General features: G+C 40.5%; 1 protein-coding gene across 2 annotated transcripts in view; it reads left to right on the top strand.

Moving 5' to 3' along the window:
* Positions 1-8,393: 8,393 nt before the first annotated feature.
* Positions 8,394-26,094, top strand: part of LOC140200491 (F-box/LRR-repeat protein 3-like) — a 28,673-nt gene continuing 10,972 nt past the window's right edge. Inside the window, exons 1-3 of one of the 2 annotated variants that reach the window (XM_072263895.1) lie at positions 8,421-8,503; positions 15,117-15,210; positions 24,722-25,091. In XM_072263895.1, coding sequence (XP_072119996.1) covers positions 24,723-25,091 — 369 coding nt within the window. In that variant the 5' untranslated portion in view covers positions 8,421-8,503; positions 15,117-15,210; position 24,722. Of the gene's footprint in view, positions 8,504-15,116; positions 15,211-24,721; positions 25,092-26,094 lie in introns of both variants that reach the window. The other variant, XM_072263894.1, reaches the window with a different exon arrangement.

The following is a 26,094-nucleotide window of genomic DNA, read 5'->3' as shown; positions in this document are numbered from 1 at the left end:
TGCTGAACAACAATGGAACCGCTTGACCATGTCTGCATGGTTTTATGCATGGAGTTACTGACACAAGTCTAACTGATTAGATATTTACATTAACAATCCGGTATACCAGTCTACCTAATACAGCGGCCACTGAGTGCACATTCCTTTGGCTTTTGCCCACCCCATCCACTTCTATGCAACTTTAAATACAAACGCTTTCTAGATTTTCCCTTTTCTACTACAAGCCATTGGCCTTAATTGATAACTTGATTTCTCTACCTGATGTGATGAGTATTTTCCGTTTTTTCTTCTGACATAATAATCTGGATTATGAAGATCAAGTAAGGTTGCATGTTGAGCTGCAGACACAATACTTTGCAACATAGGTAGGTGCAGACTGAAGCTTCTACGGCTCTGTCTTATCTCTAACCTCATCAATGGTTTGCTACAGCAAGCCTAACACTTTTAGGTTCCAGAAATAGCTGCACCTGGCTTTCAATGCATACAACAATAGTGTCAATTAGCAGTTTGTACTGTGGATATATGGTCTAAAGAAATTTAGCTCATAGTGAAGTGGCATCTAATGGAGGAGAAATTTGATCTCAATTACATATATTGTGCAAAAACCAAAAGATGCTGCACAGGTACCATTCCATTACAGCTTAACTGTAAAACTGGCAGTAAGTTTCAGTATTCAAACTGTGTTTGAATTCAATGTGGATTTTTGAGATCATAGGACTCTTTGCTTAATTGGTTATTAAAATTATAAAAGGGTTTCAAAGTTTCAAAGAGTATACTGCATATGAGAAAATATTCCCACTTATAGATGAACCCAAAAGGGCAGACCAAAGATATAATGTAAAAATTAAAAAGACTGGAAATATTCAGCAGATCAGACAGCCTGTATAACAGCACGATATAATTTCCTAATTGCAATATGATCAGATAAAAAGTAAGTGTTGAGCACATTTCAGAAAATAAAAGCTTATTTTATAATTATGCTCTATCATAAATTACTGGATTGTCATTGAATAAAAGCATCTGGTTTACTTCTATCAATTGGTAAGGAAATATGACATTTTCCCCAGATTCGTAATGCTGTAATTATAAGATACAAGGAGTGGATTGCTGATTAACCAACAATGTTTAAGTCAATGGACCAGATCAAACAGCAGCCGTGGACAACTGTGAGTTCACAACATTGAGCAGGTCAATTGATTCCTCACTTCTGTGCCTGCACATTGCAACACAAGGATTAACATTGAAAGGATCAATATTGACAAACACAAGAAAATCTGCAGCAATCCAAAGCAATGCACTAAATGCTGGAGGAACTCAGCAGGTCAGGCAGCATCTATGGGAAAAAGTAAACAGTTGACATTTCAGGCTGAGACTCTTCATCAGAACTCTTTGGAAGGATTAGCATTGACCAGGTGGTTAGTTGCCAGTGCCTCTGCTACTGGACTCAGCACACAATCCTGGTGGGAGTGCACAGTCATCCTGAGCTGGATACACTTCATCAGATGTACTGAGTGCCTGTCAAAACACAAGGTGGCAGGAACAGGCTAGGCAGCGGGGCCTCAGTGTTTGCTGTCTGAGACTATATTTCTGGTTGTGGACTGCTTCACTAATGTGACAAATGTGCAAGTGATGCCCTTGCTCATAGAGATCCACATTATTGCAAAACGTAAGTATAACACAGGACAAGAATGGAGATGGGGCGAAGACATCATGATCTGTCTCAAAGTTAGATCTAGACTGCTGTATTGTGCGCAGAGATGAGGTGAGGTTACTTCAGCTTGTATTCAACTAGTTGAAGCAATATACAAGGTAAATTAGGAATGTACTGGAGAATTAAAGCAAAAGGCAACTGCAAGTTGTTCTTGCCTTATGCATTCCAAGGAGATGTTGTGCAAAATGGGCCCCCAATTTGTATTTGGTTTCCCCTACATAGAAACCACATCCTGAGCATGAAACACAATATATTAAATTGACAAGTCACTTGGAAAGTTTGTTTGGTTGACTTTAAAAAGTGGTAAGTTGGTTTATTATTGTCACATGTACCAAGATGCAGCAAAAAGCTTTTCTTGCATACTGTTTACACAGATCTAATCATCACAGAGTGTGTTGAGGTAGAACAAGGTAAAACAATAACAATGTAGAATAAAGTATAAAAGCTACAGAGAAAGTGCAGTAAACAATAAAGTGCAAGATCATAATGAGGTAGATTTTGAGGTCAATCATACAAGCAGAACATTCAATAGTATTTTAACAGCAGGATGGAATCTGTCCTTGAGTCCAATGTTACCTGCTTTCAGGCTTTTGTATCTTATGCCCAGAGGGAGGAGGGAGAAGATCGAATGTCCAGATTGGGTGGGGTCTTTAATTATGTTGACTGTTTTATCAAGGCAGAGAAATGTAGACAGAGTCCATGGAAAGGAAAATGGTTTCTATGATCTGCTGAGCTGAGTCCACAACTCTACAGGTTCTTGCAGTCTTAGACAGAGCAGTAGTCATACTAAGCCATGGTGTATCCGGATAGGATGCTTTCTGTGGTGCATCCAAAAAAAATCAATGAGGAATGATGGAAACATACTGAATTTCTTTGACGTCCTGAGGAAGTAGAGGCCCTGATACACTTTCCTGGTCATGGTATCTATGCCCCCAAGATAGGTCTAAGTTGAAATAATTGCACCACAAAAACTATTACATACTGCATATTAGTAAATTTAATCCTGTGTTGCTCTTTGTGGAAAATCAAATGGCATTCTACCTATTGCAGTCAGAACTATATTATATACTATAATGTAGCCTTGGTTTAGGGGTATGTAAACTCACTTCCCCTTTTAGGGCTTCATAGTCCAAAAGATTTCAACTTCCTGAGACCAATTAAAAATGAAACATTCACGCAGTAAGAATAATTCAGATAAATACATTTTTGTCCTGTTTTACCCATGTTTTCTTGTCTTTTTTAAAATATGGATAAGAATTGTGAAACCAACAACTCAAACTTCTGAGCGTTCTTGCCTTATCTTTTATACATGGTTAAACATCTCTGTTTTCTACAAAACATAGATAACATCAACTCAATGATTTTATCAAATTTGCAAATAGCAGCTTGTTTATAATACACCACATTTCTCACAGAATTTTTTTGCTTTGCTAACAATTTGACTTTTTACAATTTGAGGATAGAAATTCAAAATGAAAAATACAAGCCTCAAGTCAAGAAGTATTAAATAGTTAGCAAATGTAAGGCTCCTATAAAGCAAATTGCATTATTGGACATCATTCAACAATTTAAAAACAAATTATTTGTCAACAATTTAAAACAGCTAAGTTGATACTTCAAAACCCAAAACAATTCAGTAAGAATATTTTTATGAAATAATGCTACTTACCAAGAAACACGATTCAAATGCTTGCCATTTCTCAGATTTTTGCATCCATTTTCTCCACATTTTGATTACTTAATTGGATAATTGAGGTAATATAATTAATTTATACCTTTTTTCCTCTGAATGATCAGGAAATGCTTCTTGACTTTAAACTATTTTAAGGAAAGGTTCTATTTTAATCCCAACATAACTCTGTGCACACCAATTATTGTGATCCTTTAATAGTGTTCGATCAATCAGACAATATTTGGGGAAATCGTTTATGCAAATGAATAATGTATTTCCTGGAAGATTAATTTATTCAATTCTTAAGTAAGTCTAGGATGATCACTCCTCTCTGATGTATACTGTTGCAGTTAGTTTTCCTAAGAATGCTTGCAGGCAGTGTTCAGGAAGCCTGAATTAACAATGAAGAGTAAAAGAAACCAGTTTGCACACACTGCCTAGATGCCCAATGACCGTAATATGTAGAGTTTGAACTGCCACATCATTCCCACATGAGCCACTGGGAAATAAATCAGAACTTTAATTTCTGTAGGAGAATTGAAGAGCAGAAGGCTTCCAAGAAGATGGTCTTGGGTGAAGAGAGGGGGCACATATCTTGGCATCTGTGGCCACTTCCATTCACTCTGTTATCACTGGCACCAACTGTCCAGTGTTAACGGTGAGCCCTAGCCACTGAGAGGAAAGGCCTACCTTTCAGGCGAATATTGCAGCATTGATTTTAATTAATTTAGCCACAATATATATGATCTGTAAGCATCCATATGTTATGAATTTGCTGTTTTGTGCCAGCAATACGGAGCAAGATATAAAAATTACTGTGTTTAAGTTACAACAAAGTATAAAATAAGTAGGTAGTGTAAAAGAGGAATAGTGAGGTAGTGTTCATGAGTTCATGGACCATTCAGAAATCTGACGCTGGAGGAGAATAAGCTGTTTCTAAAGCAACTGTGCATATTCTGGCTCCTGTACCAACTCCCTGAAGGTAGTAATGAGAAGAAGATTTGCCTTGGATGGCGAAGGTCCCTAATGATGGTTGCTGCCTTCTTAAGGAACCGCATTTTGAATATGCCCTCGATGGTGAGGAGGCTCATGCCCATGATGGATCTGGCTGAGTCTACAACCCTCTGCGACTTCTTTCAGTCCTGAGCATTAGAACTTCCCTACCAGGCGGTGAAGCAACCAGTTGGAATTCTCTCCAAGATATGTGTAGAAATTTGCTGGAGTTTTTGGTGACATACCAATCCGCTGGCATGCCTTTGTTGTGATTGTGTCAATATGTTGGACCAAGGATGGATCCTCCAAGATGTTGTCAGATCCTCTGAGAAGGGACTGACGAAGAGTTCTGGCCCAAAACGTCGACCGATCTTTTCCACGGATGCTGTCCGACCTGCTGAGTTCCTCCAGCGTGTTGTGAGTGTTGCTTTGACCCCAGCATCTGCAGATTATTTTGTGGTTTTGTCCTCTGTGATGTTGGTGCCCAGGGAACTTGAATATGCTCAACCTTTCCATTAATGGCCTCGTGATGGGACTGGTGTGTGTTCTCCCATCCTCCCCTTCCTAAAGTCCATAATCAATTCTTTGCCTTGCTGATGTTGAATGGAGAAGATATTGGAAAATATTCTGACGAGAATCAATGATTATTTCTTGTTTAAGATGGCGCTACCGAACATGTGTGACAGCTCACAATGGTACTTCAAAAGGCAAGAAATTTGACTAAAAGCATTACTAATAACAACTTTTCTGAAGAAAATTGTCACACAAATAATGAAGAGGCGAGTGAAGGTGAAGCGAATTCGAGGGATGAACCGTGAAGAATTGACGCAGATGGAGTGAGCCATTCAGAGAGGAGAAGTTGAGGCAGAGGAGGTCCGATGCCCATACAAATGGCCCGGGTGTGAGGTTGGATCATTCTGGGTGCCGTGCCGATTTGGAGAAATTGGAAGTGGCTTTGAGCTGGGTAGTGAAATCGAGGCCAGAGCAAGTCACTGGGTGGCATGGTCTGAACTCAGAGCCTTTCACTCCAGCAGTGCCCAGGTCCTAGTGCGAGGTATGATATGCTGTTTGGACAATTTAAATGCCGGCCCAGACAGGGTGTTGGGATCAGAGGCGAGAACCAACTTTGTTGGCTCTCCCACGATCTTCACTCCTCTCTCCATAGCGCGGAGGCTATGAAGACACCTCCTGGCTGCTGTGCTCCGTGCCCGCTAATATGATGGACTGATACCAAAACTTTGGGCCTACTTCTGGGTTCAGATCTGAGAACTCATTTTACTTTGGAATGTTATTGCTTGCTTCTATTGTTTGCATGATTTCTGGCTTTTTCCCCCTTTCCCTGCACATTGGGTGTTGGTCTTTATTTTATTTACTTTTTAATTGGGTTTTTAACTTTTACTTTTTAATACAAATCTCAAGGTTGTATAGTTTATACATTATTTGGTATCAATTAACTTTGAATTTATAAAGGCAGGGATAAATCAGACAGCCAATGTGACTTTGAAAAAGGCAAATCTTCCCAGACCAACCTGAAAGAACTTTTTGAAGAGACAGTGAAGTACGACAGTAGGATAGTAGATGTGACTTTAGTAAACTTTTATTGCAACATGGACTTTAGCAAAACATTTGACATGGTCCCACATGCAGACTGGTTAAAAAGGTTTATGGCCCAAGGGACGGAGAGTAAGTTGGCAAACTGGACCCAAAACTAGCTTGGCAATAAAAGAAAGAGGGTGATGGTAGAAGGTTAGGTTAGGATTTGGACATCTGTGCTCAGTGCAGTTCCACAAGGACCTTTGTTGCTTGTAATATAACTGAGTAATTTGGAATTAGATGTGGAAGGGAAGATTATTAAGTTTGTAGATAGCACAAAGATTAGCAGAGTTGTTGACAGTGTGGAAGGTAATCTTAGGCTGCAGAGAGATTTTTTTTTTTATTTATTTAGTGGTACATTGCAGAGTAGGCCCTTCTGGATCTTCGAGCTCCGCTGGCCCAGCAACCCCAACAAACTCTATTAAACCTAACCTAATCACGGGACAGTTCGCAATGACTAATAAGCCCGCCCGGTACGTCTTTGGACTGTGGGAGGAAAGTGGAGGAGCTGGAGAAATCCCATGCATTCCTCGGGGAGAACGTATGGTGACTCCCTACAGAATGGCACCAGAATTGAACTCAGAACTCTGGAATGCCTTGAGCTGTAACAGCTTCGCTCTAACTGCTACACCACTATGGTGCTGTGGCGTGGTGTGACTATTTTGGTGAAATGGACTGGAAAATACAAATGGTGTTTAAACAAACAAATGTGAGGTGATGTGTTTTAGGAGCACCAACGAGTCTACGCCACAGACCATGAACTGTAAGGTCTTGGGAAGTATTGAGGAACTGAGGGACCTCAGAATAGAAGTACATAAAAATCAACGCTGAAAGGTGGCAATGTAGGAGATTGAATAGATTATTACTGGGGTGATTGTTAATGATTGTTAAATTTCTGGATATGAAGGGAATAGAAGGACATAGGAATGGTGTGGGATAATGAAGCTAAGGTCAGCCAGAATCTTGATGAATGGCAGTTAGGTCTCAAAGGCAAACTGACTACATTATTTTTCAATTTTTGTTCTGAGGTTTTGGAAACAGCTTTTTATTTGATGTTAAGTACAAGGGAACTATCTTGTAAGTTTTTAAGTTATCACTTCCACGGAAAGCAATATGATGGGGGTGAAACTGTCTGAATGGTGCAATTACCATAGCTCAACATAAAAAATACAAAGAAATGAAGAGGGTATCAACAAGCTCCACTACTCACAAACAGTGAAGCAGTGGAAAGAGTCTCCAGCATTAAGTTCTTGGGAATGGACATTACAAAGGAGCTCTGGTGGACCACCAGCACCTTCTTGATAGTAGGGAAAGCTCAGCAGTGCTTATACTATTTTAGGAGTTTAAAGAGCAAATCTGCCCCAAAAGCTGCTGGTAAACCTTTACCGATGTGTAACTTAAGAGTATACTGACCTGCTACATGACAGTATAGTACACTAGCTGCACCAAAATCGACCGAAAAGCACTCGAATAAATGATCAGGTCACAACTACCTGATACAGGAACTATCTACAAATCACTATGTCAACACCGGGCTTGCAAAATCGCACACCAGTAATAGCCTTTTCAATCTCTACCATACAGAAACACCTCTCCACAGATATCCAGATTGGAAAACAGCTTTTTCCCTCAGGGCTGTCATGCAACTGAACAACACCCTCCCAGCCACCTATCAACCACAGGCACGATGGATAACCTCTAATTGCAATACATGGGCACAATTCAGGATGATATTTTATAATTTATGTATTTTATAACATGGGCAAGTGCAACACTTGAATGGGGTAGCCGCTGTCTCCTTCAATGTTAGATGTTACTCAGAGGTTATTTTAAATTTAGTCACTGTGTTTTTAGTAATAATTGAGTCACCTGAAAGCTGTTCCGCACTGAATGGAGTAACATTGCAATCTCGTTGCCCTCGGCAATGACAACAAATCTCCAAATAACTAAAATTACGACGCTGCATGAGCAAGATACTATCTTTAAATAACTTAGTTAAAACTTAGCATTTCCACATATGGCCTAGTCGATGTTTATTTATCTATTTATTTGTCTGCGCATTGGTGTTACACAACCTCAGCCTTCATCACAAAAAGAGCTAATCAGATTCGGCGCCGCCTTGAAAACTCACGTGTCAAGATCCGCGGGGCGTTGCATTGTGGGTTTGTAGTTTTCTTGCCGCCTTGTTGTGGTGAAATGTTGTCAAAGGACCACAGCTCCGACAATCCCTTACCCGTTTAGCCTTCCGGGATTTTGCCCGTCAAAGTGACGAGCGAGGTCTTACCGGTTAGTCTAGTTGTCAATCATCACTGAACTCGCTGCTAGTTGGTCAGTTTTGGGAGCTTTGCTTGCAAAGCGCCGTTGTCCCGGATACAGAAGGCGTCCGCAAATGATCGATGGCTCATGCCTCCCGAGCTCATCTTTGAATGGCTAGTTCTCACGTCAATCCAATCCAAGAGGCTGCGGAGGGAGGTGGAGGCGTTGGGCGGCCGTCGAAGGGTGCTGAGGTGGACAGTGGCGCACTATGTAGCAAAGTAAGCTGGTGGACAGTTGTTTATGTTATTAATAATTGCAATGAAATTATTTTCTTTTGTTGGTAACGAAGGGATTCTTATGATGTGTTAGGAAGTGCGTATGGCGGTGGGGGTGGCTCGGGCCTCTTCTACTCTGGTGGTCTGTTGGGGTAAAATGATGTCGATTTTCTTCCACTCTGCAGGAAGATGTTGAGGCTTATTTCGGACAGCGATCTCCCACACACCCCTAGAAGATGTTAGATGAGCGACCTTATTATCTTGGGCTGATGTAAGGTTGTGATCAAAACATTGGAGATTCTTGGTGCCAACCCAAATTCTATCTCTCCATTTTGAGTGCTGTTTGTTTCAGATGCTCAAACGTTACTGTGGGCAGAATATTTTAAGGAAGCTTTGAGTGTATCCTTGAATCTTTTCATTTGGCTGTCTGGTAATCTCTTGGCTGTGACAGGGTTCAGAAAGTGTCTATTTTGAATGTGAGAGTGATTCTTAATGCCAATTAAGAACAAACTGGGTGTAATTGGCACCTTAAAGAGTTGGTGATGGTGGTTGTAGTGAAGATGCTAATGTGCATTTGCAAATCCTTTCAGTGGATTTTGAGGGTTTTTTGAAAGTAATGAAGACATCTCTTACGGAAATGCTATTTGTAACTTGGAAGCATAGAAGTGGGCATGCTAAAACATTTTTTAGGGTTTGAGATTTAATTTTTTAAATACTCTTTCCCTCTAATAGGCCAAAGTCTGCCTTCATAGCGAATTTGTTACTCATGTGGAAAGTTTACCATGTTTACTAGAGTCTTGTGGAGATGGATTTCCACAGAATCTGAGTTTTGCAGATACTAACTCTTGCTTCATTGGAGTTTGGCCTCTGAAGCTTGAATATACAAGCATGTCTGTAGTCTGTAACTGGAATTGGGCTGTTAGAGTACAAGTCAGTTAGATTGAATACTTTCCACTGGTAGTGTAGCTCCACTCCATTGTTGAAGCCAATTGGTTTTACTGTCCAGCATTATGGTGTGATAGCCTGAAATTAATATTGAGGTAATGAACCTCTGCTTGATACCAGAGGTCTTTGTGGCCCTGTTGGGTGAGGTACACAAAATAGCAGAAAGCTGCAGATCCAGAGTAACTTTAAGAAATTGACTACTTAAAAAAAACATTTATCTGCTAAGTTGCTGAGATCCAATTACCTACATCATAGGATTTTGGAAACAATGCCTACTGCTATAATACACTCATTGCCATCTCACAAAACCCTTTGGGTTCTAGAATAAATTTCACAAATTGAAAGGTAGCAAATGCATCCTACAGAGAGAAAGGGCCAGTTATAAACCAACTACATACCTGATAATAATTGAGATGTGTTAAAAAAGATTAAGCAATATTAGAATGCAATATTTGATGTGATACACTGGTGTAGATTGGTTAGTGAAAAAGTAAAGTAAGAATAAGTAGGTTTTTTTTGTGGGGATTTGTGCTGAGGCAACATGTACCCTTGTTATCAGTACTGTCAATGAGAAATCAAGTGTTTTATACCCTGATTTGCTGTGGATCTCACCAAAGTGGAAATGAGTTGTGGGGGACAAGGAAATAAGGGACAAACTGAGTACAAATTTTACATTAGTCTTCACTGTGGAAAACTCTAGCAGTAGTGTGGAAGTTCCGGGTGTCAGGAGTCATGAAGTAGTCCGTGAGCCAGTAGGGTTCATTGGTACCATCTGAGGGGAATAATTCTGATAGTGATTCTTGGCAAGGTATACATCTCTAGAGTTAGGAAATATGTGATAGCATTGCACCAGTGGTAGCTTTATTACTTCAGATAAGTAATTACTTTTTGTGTATATCCCGTGTTAACATCAGTACAGCAGAAAATGTTACCCCCCCCCCCCAAAAGGTAAAAAACCTCATTTGGAGAAATTTCTCGAGTTTTATCAATGTCATGATATTTTCCATATTGTTTTATCAAATCAAAACAATATGCTTTTGTCATTGCATCTAGAATTACAGTACAATAATTCAAATGTGGGGTTCCACGGCCATAACCTATGCCCCATTTGGTTGTAAAATGAATATATTTAATCAACGACTGCTTTCCATACTTTCATAACCTATTAATAATCTTAATAATTTTCCAAGTCTTCCTGGTTCTCACAGTCTACACATGTCAGTACACCTGAAGCCATTTGCAACACACATACATCTTGGGAGTGAACATTTTTTTTTTTTGGACAGTTACAGGCCAGTAGATCCAGGACGACATTGGGTGCTGGCTGGCCTTCCATCCAGTGCACCACCAACTGTTCAGCTTCCTCTTCATTCTCCGTCTTCCATCCTCTGCCAACAGGGCTTGGCACTTGTGGGTCCTTCTCCAAACATCTTCTCCATATACCAGCCTGGTAGTTGGCTCGCTGTGCATGTTTTGTTAAGCAGTCCTTGCATGGTGGGAGTTGACGACTTTCGATTTCACCTTTTTTGGCACAGAAACGGTGATACCTGAGCTCATTGACCTTGATGGTCAATGCTTTTGGGGCATACAGGAGACATGTAAATGCCTCCAGTTTGTCCATCAGTTCTGGGGAGAGGTCCCATTCCTGACCCAACTCTAAGAATGTGTCCTGAGTTCCTCTGTTGCTGGTCAGAAGTTTTTAGGGCACTTGTATTCCCTTTGCCTGCAAAAGCACTTACAATGTCACATCCTGTATATGCGTGCAACCCGATGAGAGCCCTACAAACCTCTATGCCAAAAGTGGCAGCAATCTTCCTGATGCCTACAAGCCTTGTACGGGTTCCAGTGCCACACTTCTGGAACAATGGGGCCTCAAGCCCAATTTATACTTCTGTGTCAAATGTATGGTGTAGGTACCGCATACCCTACGCCGTAGGGTGATGTGCACCTCCCCAAAAATGTAATTCACGTGTCGCGGTGACGCAGACTGCAATAACTGTGATTGGTCCGCTTGGTAGCATTGCATTTCTGGTTGCTTTTCTCCGCCATGTCTGTACACTGATGCAAGATAAATGGTTGGAGACGATGAACTAGCGTTTTGGCAGTAAGTTGCAGAGCGACACAGACACAACTACGCATGCTTGCTACGATGTAGGGCTGTGCAAAAGTATAAATCAGACTGGTGTAGGCTCTGGCGTAGCCCGTACGCACAAGTATAAATCAGCCTTCAATCTTGGCACGTGGCCAAGTGGTTAAGGCACTCGTCTAGTGATTTGAAGGTCGCTAGTTCGAGCCTTGGCTGAGGCAGCGTGTGTGTCCTTGAGCAAGGTACTTAACCACACATTGCTCTGCAACAATACTGGTGCCAAGCTGTATGGGTCTTAATGCCCTTCCCTTGGACAACATCGGTGGCGTGGAGAGGGGAGACTTGCAGCATGTGCAACTGCTGGTCTTCCATACAACCTTGTCCAGGCCTGCGCCCTGGAAACCTTCCAAGGTGCAAATCCATGGTCTCATTAGACTAACGGATGCCTATAAAAATCTTGTCACAAAATGCTAAAGACACCTGTGTCTTCTGAGCAGATCACTACAGATTGGTATCCCTCGCTTGTGGCATGGGCAGCATGGAGAAGTAGGTGGCCATCTGCTTCTTGTTGACACTGAAGAGCTGGCACCTCCTCACTGTCTTGAGATATGATTCTGTAACATTTGTCATTCACAGTTGCATACAGAATCTTCTCCTGTAGCTTTGCTCTGTACTCTGCCTTCCTCCATCCATGGACTATGAAGCTAATGAGACTATTTTTGTTACTGACTTTGGTCACGAAGCTCCTCCACTGCCTCACCATCTGGGTGCCTGTGATACCTTGCAACTCATGACCAGTCTCTTCACCCCGTAGAGATCTTTCACTATTCTTGATAGAGTTCTCCTTGTATGTGTCGAACACAACATCTATTCTGCTACTCTGATTGCCTTCCCTCAGAGCCATACCCAGAATTGTTGTGGCAACAGCTCTGAAAGTAATTTGATGACCTTTCACTCTTTGGACCAAGTTCATTCCATCAACCACTGTAGCAGAGTTTCCTGGGAGTTGCTCTTCTACTGCTACACTTTTCTGCAAGGCTGTGGCTAAAGTAGCTTTATTTGTCTTTCTCAGCAATCCTTGTGGTGTGGACAGGGCCCAGGGCAATGGTCCAAGGGGATGAGAAAGGATATCCTCCATACGTAGACTGCGCCTTTGTGCCATCACTATGATGAGTCCAAACAAAGACCTATCTGCTTTCAAGGTGATCGCCCTCCCATGTGATTTCACTTCTCTCTTCTTACACGTAACACTGAATGTTTTCAGCTTGTGGGTTTTCATTGGGTCATAGAATTTCTTTGCTGGTGGGTCTTCCTCTAGTCTCTCATCCTTGAAGGTTGCATAGCATTGCTCACCAATCTCATATGCCTTCAGCAGGTCGGAGGCAACGTCCTTGGAGGCTGCTTTTGCTGCAGAGATGCTAATGAGGTCCCGCTTCTCTGCAAATGGGTTGACCCATTCATGTATGAGGCTAACCACTGCTGAAGCTGCTTCCTCATCTTTCTGCATTCTTGGCCGCTGTAGCTCGCATGACAAAGCGCTGATTTGTTGCCTTGCACCATCTCGCTTAACTGTCCCAGGAATGCACTGCGGTGCTCAGTTGTTATGTAGTAACGCTTGATAGCTCCAGTATTCATGCTGAACCGTGATGTGCCTCCAGGAGTCAGTGCATCTTTGTTCACTGTGGCTTCAATAGCCTGGTCCACAGGGATCTGCCCAAAGGGGTTGTTACTTGACAGCTGCACTGAGAATTGGCCTGTCTTGAAGGCCTCATACACAGAAGGGAGGTTCATCATCTGAGCAAAGTAAGGGGACAGGTACCGGGCATAATTCATCTTATCATAGGAAAAGCACCATAGGATCATGGTTCTTAAAGCATGGAGGTGCAACTCCCAGTCTTCCTCACAGAAAGCTACCACCACTGCAATGCTATCACATAGTTTCTAGCACTAGGGTCTATACCTTGCCAAAAATCACTATAAGAATTATTTCCCCCAGGTGGTACCGGTGGCCGAAATTTGGGGTCTTGGCTCACGGACTAAAGTGTGTGAAGCTCTATTGTATGCCCTCTCTTTGGTTTTTATGTTGGCTTTGACTTCTCTTAGCCATGGCTGTGTCATCTTTCCTTTAGAATACTACTTCTCTTTGGATATACGTATCCTGTGCCTTCTGACTTGCATCCAGAAATTCCAGGTATTGCTGCTCTGTGGTCATCCTGCTGGTGTTCTTTTCAATTAATTCTGGCCACATTCTCTCTCGTGCCTCTGTAATTCACTGTAATACTGATACATCTGACTTTAACCTTCTCAGATTTCAGGGTGAATTCAATCATATTAAGATCACTTGCTCCTAAGAGCTCTTTTACCTTTAACTCTCTAATCAAATCTAATCCAAGATAGCTGATCCCCTAGTAGGCTCAACCATGAGCTGCTCTTAAAAAGCTATCTAGTAGGCACTCTAGAAATATCCCTTCCTGGAATTCAGCACCAACCTGATTTTCCCAATCTACCTGCATATTGAAATCCCCAATGGCTATTGTAACATTGCCCTTTTGGCATGCATGTTCTATCTCTTGTAGTAATTCGTAGACCACATTGTTACTATTTGGGAGTCTGTATACAACACTCACCAGTGTCTTTTAACCCTTGCAATTCCTTTGCTCTATCCACAATGATCTAATATCTTGCGACCCTATGTCACCTCATTCTGATGATTTGATTTCAGATATCGGGGACGGCAGACCATGGAGTGATGGGAAGGTGATGAGAGGAACTGTGGGAGGAGGAAGGTGTGAGTGATGGACAGATTAAGAGTGCAGGGGACTGGAAAGAAGGGATATATGAGGGCTGGTGGGATATGGGGAAACAGTGGGTGGACATATTGGAGTGCTTATCTCAAGTTGGAGAAATCAGTATACATACTATTGGGTTGGAGATTACCAAGGAGGAATATCAAGTGATGTTCCTATAATATGTGCCTGGCCTCAACTTGGATCTTGGTAGCAGAGGAAGCTGTGGATAGACATGTGGTGATGTAGAATTAAAATGATCAGTCACGGGAGAACCTGGTTGTTACAGTGGTGGGAGGGAATGAAGTTGCTTGACAACGATTTTCTTTCCTCTCCCTACATCACTTCCCCAATCTGCAAATTTTTGTCTGGTCACATGGATTCAGAGGAAGCCAAACTGGGAGCATTGGATGCATTAATTGATTCTGATAGACTCGCACGTGAAGAGCTGCCTCATTGTTGGTGGATTGTGTTGGTGATGGTGGAAGTTACAGATTGATAGGATATATATAAAGGCCCTAAGGGTGACAGTTGAAGACAAGGAGAGCTGTATTCCTGTTATGTCTGGGGGTGGGGGTTGGGGAGAGAAGATGAAGTGAGGGTAGATGTGTGAAATAGAAGTGATGCAGGTGAGGACTGCATTGATAGCAGTAAGGGGTTCCCCATTCGTTTTCTGGGGGGAAAAATAGATGACATCTCAGATTTTCAGGAATAGAAAGCTTTGTGATGAAGGGTCTCTGATCAGGAGGCCTGATGAAGAATGTTGGCCCAAAATGTCAGCTATTTATTCCCCTCCAAGGATACAGCCTGGCTTGCTGGGTTCCTCCAGTATTTTGCGTGTGAAGAGGATAGTTCCCTTACAAGTGGAAAAAATGTGAAGAAATATAGTTGAGGTAAGTTGGTGGGTTTGTAGGGGATATTGGTGGTTGATCTATTTCTTGAAATGGAGACGGGGATCAAGAAAGGGGAGGGAAAAAAGAGGAGTTGGATATGGACCTAGGGAATTTGAAGTTGGCAGCAAAGGTTTTATGATAGGTTAATTAGTAGTTATTTTAAAATATAGAACATTGAAAGTTACAGCTCATTACAGGCCCTTTGGCCCACAATATTGTGCCAACCATGTAACCTACTCTAGAAACTGCCTAGAATTTCCCTACCACAAAAAAAAAGTTAAATGAAATTGATTTGTCATCTGGTAGGAGCCATGAAAAGGAGAATTGTTGAATGTGTATTGCTGTGTAGTGGACATTTTCTAATGGGAGTAATTTTAGTTTCTCTATGTTTGAAAGGGATTTGATTATGAAATTATGAAATTATGAAATATGAATTATGAAAGCAGGGATGAAGCAGGTGAGTGGAAATACAGTGATCATTTAATGAAGCGAAGACCTTCTGGTTTAGTAGGTGTTAATTGCATAAAACTGATTTAACAAAAGTTTAAATCGGCACACAAATGAAATAATGCACTATGGTGTAATGTTAATGCAACTGGCGATTCCTCCACGTTATTGCTGCTTATAATTAAATGCTAAATGTATATTTACCAGTAGAGATGGGGAGGGGAACAGAGGCATCAGGTCCATAATATCTCACACGTTGAATGTGATGTTAATTTTTTGTTAGTCTAATTGTATTTCTGGTGCCTAAAACTTTTTTTGGTGGACTTGGTGGTGGTTGATAGCCAGTTTTCAAAAATGAATTAAATTGTATTAATTTTGTTTCATTATCTTCATTATTTAGTTCACTTATTTTAAATAGTGCATAGACTAGCACAGCCTAGGATCAGGCCCTTTGACATTAATGTCTGTGCTGACTGTACTGCCACTTGAAACTGTACTTCAACTTGGACATGATTCATATCCTTTTATTCCCTGTCCTCATCTAAATACTTGTTAAATGGTGTACCACCACCCTCTGGCCAAGGAAATTTTTAAATTTAATCTACCAAGTCACTGTGTGTTCTAAGTACTTCAGTCTTTTGAATAAGCCTACCATTAATGGCTTTGCCAAATGATTTAGTAAAGCCTATGGAAACAGCATGCATTGCTTGACCCTCATCATTTTTGTCATCACCTCGAAAACAATTCACATTTGTAAGACTTAGCCTCCCGTGCACAAAACCAAACAAAATCGTCCAAAATAAATTTTGGATTGATTCTGTCCGTAAGAATCTTTAATAATTTCCTTGTTTGTCCTTATTGACCTTAAAGTAATAACAGGCAATTCCCCACTCATCTGGGATTTCCTCTATTGCTAAAGAGGATCTGAAGATCTCTGTCAAAACTCTAGCAGTCTCTTGCTTCTCAATAACATGGGATATATCCCATCAATCCCTAGAGACATCCGTTTTCTGTCCCTGATCATCTATCCCACTTCTTTTAAATTCCTTTCAGAAACCTGGAATGTTGAATTACCAGTACTACTCTTCTCTCAACCAAGTTTCTGAAATGGCTACAATGCCTATGTACTAATCCAAGCCCCAGGTTTATATGCATTGTCAATAATAGTGCTTGTATTAATACAAATACACTGCAGCACATCAGACCAGTGTTCGTTAACCTTGCTTGACATGTATTTCCTTCAGACTTGACCCAACCTCTACCTTCCCCACAATCTCTCCAATCACTGACCTATCATCCTGGTTCCTGCCTTCCCGTCTCCCTGTCACAGTAGTTGGAACCCCCCCCCCCCCCCGGGTAGTTCTCTCTAACCTCCTTGTGGGATTTGCTTGTGCAATTCTGGATGGTTTAAACTTATTCAGGTGTGACCTCTTCTTGTACAGATGGTACCTGCCCTGGAAGAGAAATTGATGATTCATGTTCTTGGAGTCTGCCCTCTGCACCAGCTCCTTACCCACACTTTCAACAATACTTACTATGTATCTATTTTGTGATTTCTAACATATGCCACAGGGAGTAATCCTGCAATTAGACTATAAAATATAAAAGCATAGTTAGGCCATTTAGCTCATTGACAATGCTCAGCCATTTAATCATGGTGTTTTTTTCCTCCCAATCCCAGGAATTCTATTTCTTTTTAACTTTCTTCCTAATTCAAATTCTCTCACTCTTCTATTCCTGTCTACTTCATTAGTACCAATGTGGACTGTGATCTCTGACTGTTCTCCTTCCCCTTTCAGGATTTCCTATGCCCACTCAAAAGCATTCTTGACCTGGCCGCAGGGAGTCTCACTTGCAGCTACAGAAACATCTCTCTACCCCTGACTGAAGTGTCTCTCATCACTATTGCTCACCAAATATTTGACCTCTCCTGTTAAACAACAAAGCCAGTCATGGTGCTACTGATCTGCCTGCTGCTGTTACTCTGAGAAGCTATCCCTCTCCACAACAATTTATAAGGCTGTATAGTTTGAGAGGAGTAGCCATAGATTCCTGAAGTATCTGCCGACTACTGATAGTCACCCATCATTGTATTACATCTCAGAATTGGAAGTAATAAATGTAAAATCAATTTGATTTTAACTTTTGAACTTGGCATTACCAGTGATAACTAGATTAATTGGTTGTTTATAATTGTACATTAGCTCTGAAATCCATAAAACCTTGCTTGTTGTAGAGACCATTGAAATTGAAACACTGAATAAAATTTAGAGGATGTCACATTTTCTCCCAGCAACCTTTGAAATTAGGGAGTCAGATGGGAGTTTTAGTAATTTGCCTCTTGCGTGTCTACATTTGTTTCGCTAAATGGCAGTCTAGTAAGAAGAGGGAATGAAAAAATGACTACGTTCATACTAGAGGCTGAGATTTGCAGATCCTTCCCAGATAGTGACACGGTTCTGTTCATGAGAACCATCCATATCCTGTACAGTTTGTAAATTGGAATTAGAATTCAGTCAGCTTCACTGGTACATTGAGTGAGTGACTGAGTTAGAGGTTGGATAGAGGTGATGGTCAGTGGGGTGGAGAGAAGACAGACAGAAATGCCTCATTCCCACCCAGCAGTGTTTGGCAACTTCATCTTGCCAGTCTCCCAAAAACTCACTTGCATGTATAGGCCAGGTGTTTGTAACCTGGGGAGGGCATGAATATATTAATATTCTGATAGTTAGTGGTATGCAGTGCCTCGGGTAGAAATTTGTGCAATCCCTATGACTAGTTATTTAAGTTAATTAATTAACTTAATGTTGTTAGGACTGTAATTTATCTGAAGTTTTTAACTTTACTCCCTAACAACAGCATTTTCAAGATGCTGGAAAATCTTCAAGAGAAATCTTCATTACATAAAGATTTGGGAGGTATTAAGCACTTTAATATTAGACAACTTTAAAATGGAATAATGCTATAGTTTTCTTGCGTAATTAATTTTGGACCACAAGCAGTATTAACAGAATAAATCATGAGCCATTACATGGGAGCTTTTTATTTTCAAGTTGAACTTGCATGGTTCAACTTGTACCTGTAGAATTTACTATTTTTCCTACTTTTATTTCTTGTGTAAATTCTGTGTTAACACTTTGAAATTTATGGCAATCTAAATTGCATCCTTTAATTCCCAACAAAAAATAAGATGAGTTGTTGAAATATGTGCTTTCGAGATTGATATATATAAAATTTATTTTTGGACAAGAGGCATAATTGGTGTTCTGTAGAGTTAACTAGCACTCCATGTTTAATATTTGAGTTGAAAATCAAAACTGCATATGCTAGTAATCTGGAAAACAAGCTGAAAATGTTGGAAACATTCAGAGGCGGACAGTATCAGTTCTGACAGGTTCTTCTATTTGAAGCATTAACTGTTTCCACTGGTAATGCATGCTCAGTATTTTCATAATTTTCTGTTGTATATGGTGTTACATTTGAAAGCTGAAAGTTTTACAAGTTAACAAAAATATGGATACTTTGATTTGAAGCTAAGCAGTTATTTGCAATAAATCTAAGCAGTTGTATCACATACATCTATCTCTCACCTGCTGTACAACTATTTTCATAGAACTTTGCATGTATACAACCTTGGTGGGGAGTGGGAGAACAAGAGGTTTGTTACTGATACAAACATATCTATGCTGAGATCTAATGCAGTTTTCAATTTATATTCCCAAAGCTGCCATTTTGTTAACAATTTCCAAGCTGATTTCTCTCTTTCTCCCCCCCCCCCCCCCGCCAGATCTTTGTTGGCAAAGGTGAGGTACTTTAAACAAGATTTAGTGCACTGTGCTCATCTACTGAGTCCATATGTATAGGGCTAATTGAGTTAACCTTCCACACCCTGGAGACATTACATGTCTAAGTTCTTGACTGAGTATAAGATAGCAAGGGTACATTGTAAATTCTCTCAGTGTGATGTAGCAATGTTATCTGCAGACTGATCTAGGAACTTGGTGTTCCTGTACAAGGAGATGTCTTCGAGTAAACACTGCCAACTGTTACGTTGTAAGGTGTAGGAGAGGGAAGCACTTAATAGGGCATCCAGAAGTATTAGGAACAACTTTAAAAGTCCTGTAGAGGGAAACCTAAGAATGCTGCTTGAGTTTTGCGGTGAGGCTTTTAAATCACTTTCTTTTTTGTATCATTACAGAAACATTGTAATATTTTACCATTTTATCCCAAGGTTGCTGTGATAATTTGAATTTTGCAATATATTGTATTAAATGGATTAATATTAATGCAGTATGAATTTGTAAATGGATTTATAATAGTCAGCAGAAATGTTATAAAGGAAGTTCCTTACTAGCGAAAAAAGTTAGCTAATTTGAGACAATGCACAAATAACATTAGCACTGATCAATAAATGTGGTGAACTCCAGAAATTTTGCTAATTTTCAAGTCAAAAGAATTTCAAAAGAGCATTCAAGATAAGTTAGGGAACTGATATTAGAGAAGCACAAATTTGGGCAAGGGTGCAAGACCACCTCAATGACAATGAACATACTTCAGAACTTAGTGCAGTTCATCATGGAAAATGCATGAAACCGCACAGCCATACTGCCTAGGTCAAACCAGCCCTCTAAACTTAGTCACCAGAGATAAATGGCACTTGTAAGAGAGGCTACTGTAACATTAACAGTCACTGTGATGAACAACTGGCTGATGAACAATCGGCGGGAGGAGAGAGAAGCAGTGCACTGCGCGTGCTCAGCCCTCCGGTGAAAAATGATATTGTATCCATTAAATAGGGGCCGTGGACAATTCTGATTTGATGGAGATGGACGTGAAAGCACAGAAAAACATCTGGAAAAATTTCTGAAACGCTCGTTCGCTGCTGTGGTTACTGCGCGGTGGGGAATCTTTTGGAGGGAAAGCCTCAAAATCCCCGTCTTTGCCTGCTGTTGGCGACCAAGATGGCGCTCAGTACTCGGTGTCGGAGAGCTGATCAGAGCTCGAAGTTTTCGGATGACTCGGAGTCGGACCGTGGTCGAGTATGGCAGGGAGAGTTTTTCTTCCTTCTCCTGTCTGCGTGAGATGTGGGACATTTGAGAGACTTTGAACTTTTACTGTGCTCATGGACTACTTCATCAAGTTATGGTATTGTTGCACTGTTGTAACTATATGTTATAATTATGTGGTTTTGTTAGTTTTTTTCCAGGCTTGGTCTGTCTTGTGTTTTGTGATATCACACCGGAGGAAATATTGTATCATTTCTTAATGCATTCATTACTAAATGACAATAAAAGAGGACTGCGTGTCTTCATAGTCTAATCTAATGTATTTATGAGAATTTTCAATCTCTCTCTATCTCAGGCAACGGTCCCCAAGTGCCTGTCCCGAAGAAAACAAACATCAACAATTTGAATGACCATCGTCCGGTTGCCCTCAATAATAATGAAGTGCTTTGAGAGATTGGTCCTCTCCCACATTAAAGTCACTATCCCTGCTACACTGGGCTCACACCAGTTTGCCTATAAAGCAAACAGGTCCGCAGAGGATGCCATCTCATTAGCTCTTCAGTGTCCTGACACACCTGGAGGGAAAGGGCACAGATGTGAGGATATTGTTTATTGATTATAGCTCTGCTTTTAATACTGTCATCCCCAGCAAGCTCATCTGCAAACTCTACCAGTAGGCCTCAACTCATCACTCTGCAACTGGGTCCTGAATTTCTTGTCAGAGCGTTCACAGGCAGTGAGACTGGGCCCTCACCTGTCCCCCACTACTATCCTGAACGCTGGTACACCACAAGGTTGTGTATTGAGTCCCATACTCTACTCCCTGTTCACTTACGACTGTGTACCTGCATTTAACACCAATACCATCGTCAAATTCGCAGACGACACAACAGTGATCGGGTTGATCTCCAACAGAGACGAATCAGCGTACAGAGCAGAGGTACAGAACTTAGTGAGCTGGTGCTCAGAGAACAACCTGTCTCTTAATACAGCAAAGACTAAGGAGCTAATTATCAATTTTGGAAAGTCACGGGATGACGAGTACGCTGCAGTCTACATTAACGGAGACATAGTGGAGAGTGTGTCCAGTTTCAGGTTTCTGGTAATACATATCTCAGAAGACCTTACATGGTCCACTAACACCACTACAATAGTTAAGAATGCACAGCAACGCTTGTTTTTCCTCAGGACACTGAAGAAAGCTGGTCTACCTGAACAGATGCTGGTGACCTTTTACTGCTGCACCATAGAGAACATCTTAACATACTGCATCTCTGTGTGGTATCTCAGTTGTACAGCAGCTGATAGGAAAGCACTTCAGCAGGTCATCTCCAGCGCACAGAAGATCATCGGGACACAGCTCCCAGCCCTGGAGGACAACTACAGCTCTCGCTGCCTAAGGAAAGCTACAAGCATCTGTAAGGACAATACACACCCATGCAATCATCTGTTTGAACTTCTTCCTTCTGGCAGACTTTGTAAGATTTTCTATGCCTGTACTTCCAGACTGAAAAATAGCTTCTTCCCCAGAGCTAGAATTGCTCTGAACCAATCGATCAAGCATAATCCATAAAGGTGTCATATTGCTACTAGTTTTATGGCTGTCATGCACCTGAGTTGCGCTTTTTTGCTGCTGGACGATGCTTGTACTGGCTGGTTTACTTGATTTTATTTATTGTTTATTTATTTTACTTGTTGTTTTATAGCATTGAGTATGAGAGTTGCAAACTAATTTTTGCTGTATTGGTGCATGACAAATTGTACTATAAAGATATTTCATTTCATTTCATTTCACTGAATGAGCTGCAGAAATCAGTGGCTGTAACTAGAGATGAAGTTCATAGCTCCACAAACTAAGGCATTGCACAAAAAGAGTATGGAAGAGTGGCAAAGAAGAAGCCCTGTCTTTTTTTTTTTTAGAAAAAATGCATATCCTTGCCCACTTTTAAAAGAAAGATTTTTTTTTTTGCAAAGTATCGCTTGCTGTAAAGATGTGGAAGAAGGTCTTGGGGTCAGTTGAGACTAAAGTGGAACTTTTTAGCCTTAACACTAAGTGGTACATATGGAGTAAATCCAATACTGCACATCAGCCAGGTAACACCATCCCTACTGTAAAGGTTTGGTAGAAGTAGTATCATGCTCTAGGGATGCTTTTCAGCAGCAGGGACTAGAAATCTGGTCAGGATTGATGGAAAGATGAATGCTGCTAAATACAGAACAATTCTAGATCTAAAAACCTGCTACCCTCTGCCAGAAAGCTTAAACTGGTGAGGAAGTTTAGCTTTCAGAAGGACAACGACCTAAAACGCACTGCCACAGCAAATATATTGTGGCTTCAAATGAAGAAAATTGATGTCCTTGAGTGGCCCAGTCAGAGTCCTGAACTTAACCTGATCGAACATTTCTGGCAAGACCTCAAGATTGCTGTCCACTGCACGTCTTTAATAATTTTGCAAGGAGGAATGGGCAAACCTTGCCCCGTCACCTTGTGCAAAGCTAATCGAGATTTATCCTAAAGGGCCGCTGGCTGTAATAACTGTGAGCTGGTTCAACTAAGTACAGAGCAAAGGGAGATGAATGTTTTTGAATTGCTGACACTTCAGGTTTTGAATTTTTAGTTTTTCATGCTTCTTCAATTTTATGTGTTTTGGGCTCTACTATGAAAAAATGAACATGTTAGTCACAAATAAAAATTCTCCATTGAATTGATCAAAATCCCTGGTTGTAATAGTTATGTGAACACAGGGTTGGGTGCTGAATAGAGTACTTTTATAAGACATTGTATGTTGAGTCAGAGTTACAAAGAGAGAGGGAGAACAGGCTGTATGTAAGACTGATGGATTTCTGGGTCCCCTCCAACATTGCAAAGATCTGCTTATTTAGTGGATAAGTATTTTTATATTTTTGAAATACAGTGAGGAATTGCTGGCCCTTCAAATCGTTCCCTCGATTTAATCCTAGCGTAATTACAGAACAATTTACAATGCCCAATTAATCTACTAACCGGGATGTCTTTGGACTGTGGGAGGAAATCCACGTAGTCATGAGAATGTATAAACTCCTTACTGATTTTGAACAGCTATTACTATAGACATTTGTTTATTCTTTCTGTATTGCACTTGTGCTCGTTCTAATTGTGTTTTCTTGTGATTTTAATACATATGCAGTGTCTCCTTTGTTTGCAAATGCATATGAGAATACCCTGAGCTGAATGAGAAAAGAACCAGATTGATTCCTGGGATGGCAGGACTTTCATATGATGAAAGACTGGATCGACTAGGCTTATACTCACTGGCATTTAGAAGATTGAGGGGGGTTCTTATTGAAACGTATAAAATCCTAAAGGGATTGGACAGGCTAGATGCAGGAAGATTGTTCCCGATGTTGGAGAAGTCCAGAATGAGGGGTCACAGTTTGAGGATAAAGGGGAAGCCTTTTAGGACCGAGATGAGGAAAAACTTCTTCACATAGAGAGTGGTGAATCTGTGGAATTCTCTGCTACAGGAAATAGTTGAGGCCAGTCCATTGGCTATATTTAAGAGGGAGTTAGATATGGCCCTGGTGGCTAAAGGGATCAGGGGGTATGGAGGGAAGGCTGGTACAGGGTTCTGAGTTGGATGATCAGCCATGATCATACTGAATGGCGGTGCAGGCTCGAAGGGCCGAATGGCCTACTCCTGCACCTATTTTCTATGTTTCTAACACTTTACAAACTTTTAAAATTTTCATTAGATAGAAAAAAAGTGTTTATTTCTGATTTGCATCACTTGTCATTTAAAGTATTTTAAAAGCAAAATGTGCAACAATGACTTTATCCTCGTAAAAAATCAGAAATAATATATTTCAATATGTATTTTCTTTTGGGTACTAAGGGAGAAGTAATTTTTTAAAAACACTTCCAAACTTTTTCAATGCAGTTTTGATATAATCTCATTATAGAAAGTTTAATAAAATGTTTAATAACTGTGGGTGCAAAACTGATGTAATATTTGTTATAATTGAGTGGAGAATGCTCTGTTTCAATTAAAGATGACCAATTCTCTTTCCTTATCTTGTAGGATGAAGCAGAGCAGAGTTAAACAGAAGGTTGGGATCCGGCCTTCTTCCATTGTTGATAAGGGAAATAAAAGACAGAAGACTGGCTTGGCTCAAGACATTGAGACGTTGAGTAGTTCCCATGCAGATTGGGGAAACCTGCACTATGATTTAATTCTGCACATCTTCCAGTACTTGCCATTGGTGGATCGGGCTTGTGCATCATCAGTGTGTAGAACATGGAATGAAGTCTTTCACATGCCTGAACTATGGAGACGGTTTGAATTTGAACTGAATCAGCCAGCAACATCCTATTTGAATTCAACTCACCCAGATCTAATCCAGCAAATAATCAAAAAGCATGCTGATCATTTGCAATATGTCAGTTTTAAGGTAAAGAATCATGTGTAGTTTAGAAAGAAAACATGGCTCCAATGCACATTAGACTTGGGTATTGTTTACTGTTCCAGCCATCATATTGCAGGAAAAAGGGACAAAGGGGATTTATGAAAATGTTGCTGGGAATGGAAAATATGAAGACTCTGATTACTTGGGCTTATATTCTTTGTGACAGCAGAACTTGTGGGAAAACTAAATTGAGGTTTGTTAAATCGAGGGTATTGGAGAGTAATTAGGAAGTACCTATCTTCTTTGATCAAAGGTCATAAATGTAAAATAATGGGTAGAAGGAGGAGAGATGAAGAAATAATTCCTCCCAGAGATGGTGGCCGATAGCTCACCATACTTTAGAAATGCCTGGATGTATACTTTTAAAGAGTTGTGATTTTCAGGACTATGGGTAAATGGTAGAAGGTGGGATTTAGGTTGTTTATTGACAATAACGGTATGGACCAAATCATTTTGTCATTCTGAGGTCAATGTTTTATGACACCTAATTCTTCCTGCTTACTTTCTCTCACTGCAAATACATTGCTGTCCTTTTCTGAATTCCAGGCTGCTGATAGTCATCTAATCCTGAACAATGGGGCATATTTAGAGAATCACAGGAGGTTGGTTTACTGTGTGGAAGAATCACAGTTGAGTGTTACTACTTAATGTTTAATGTTACTACTCTTCATTTGATAATCATTTTATGTTCAGAGGTACAGATTCTAGTTCTTTTGCTCATTATGCCTTTCCTAAAAGTCCTGGGAGCAACGGAATAAAATTTTAACATGCATATCAACCTTGGAGAAAATGCAAGCAGCTCATGTGAGGAGTGAGATGTATTTTTTTTTAACCCTCTTGGTATTCATTTGTACTAGAATAAAAATCTCAGTATCTGCAGATGTGTTCTTTCTTTAAGCTTTTTAGTCTTAATACTACTGTGTTAGTATTCAGGCAGGAAAGAAAGTATTGCAGTCAGTTTCTAAAGTTTGGATCAGAACAAAGAAGC

Source organism: Mobula birostris, chromosome 7, assembly GCF_030028105.1.
Source record: "Mobula birostris isolate sMobBir1 chromosome 7, sMobBir1.hap1, whole genome shotgun sequence".
Classification (NCBI taxonomy): domain Eukaryota; kingdom Metazoa; phylum Chordata; class Chondrichthyes; order Myliobatiformes; family Myliobatidae; genus Mobula; species Mobula birostris.
Note: the sequence above shows the minus strand (reverse complement) of the source record. Positions and strands in the feature narration are given on the sequence as shown.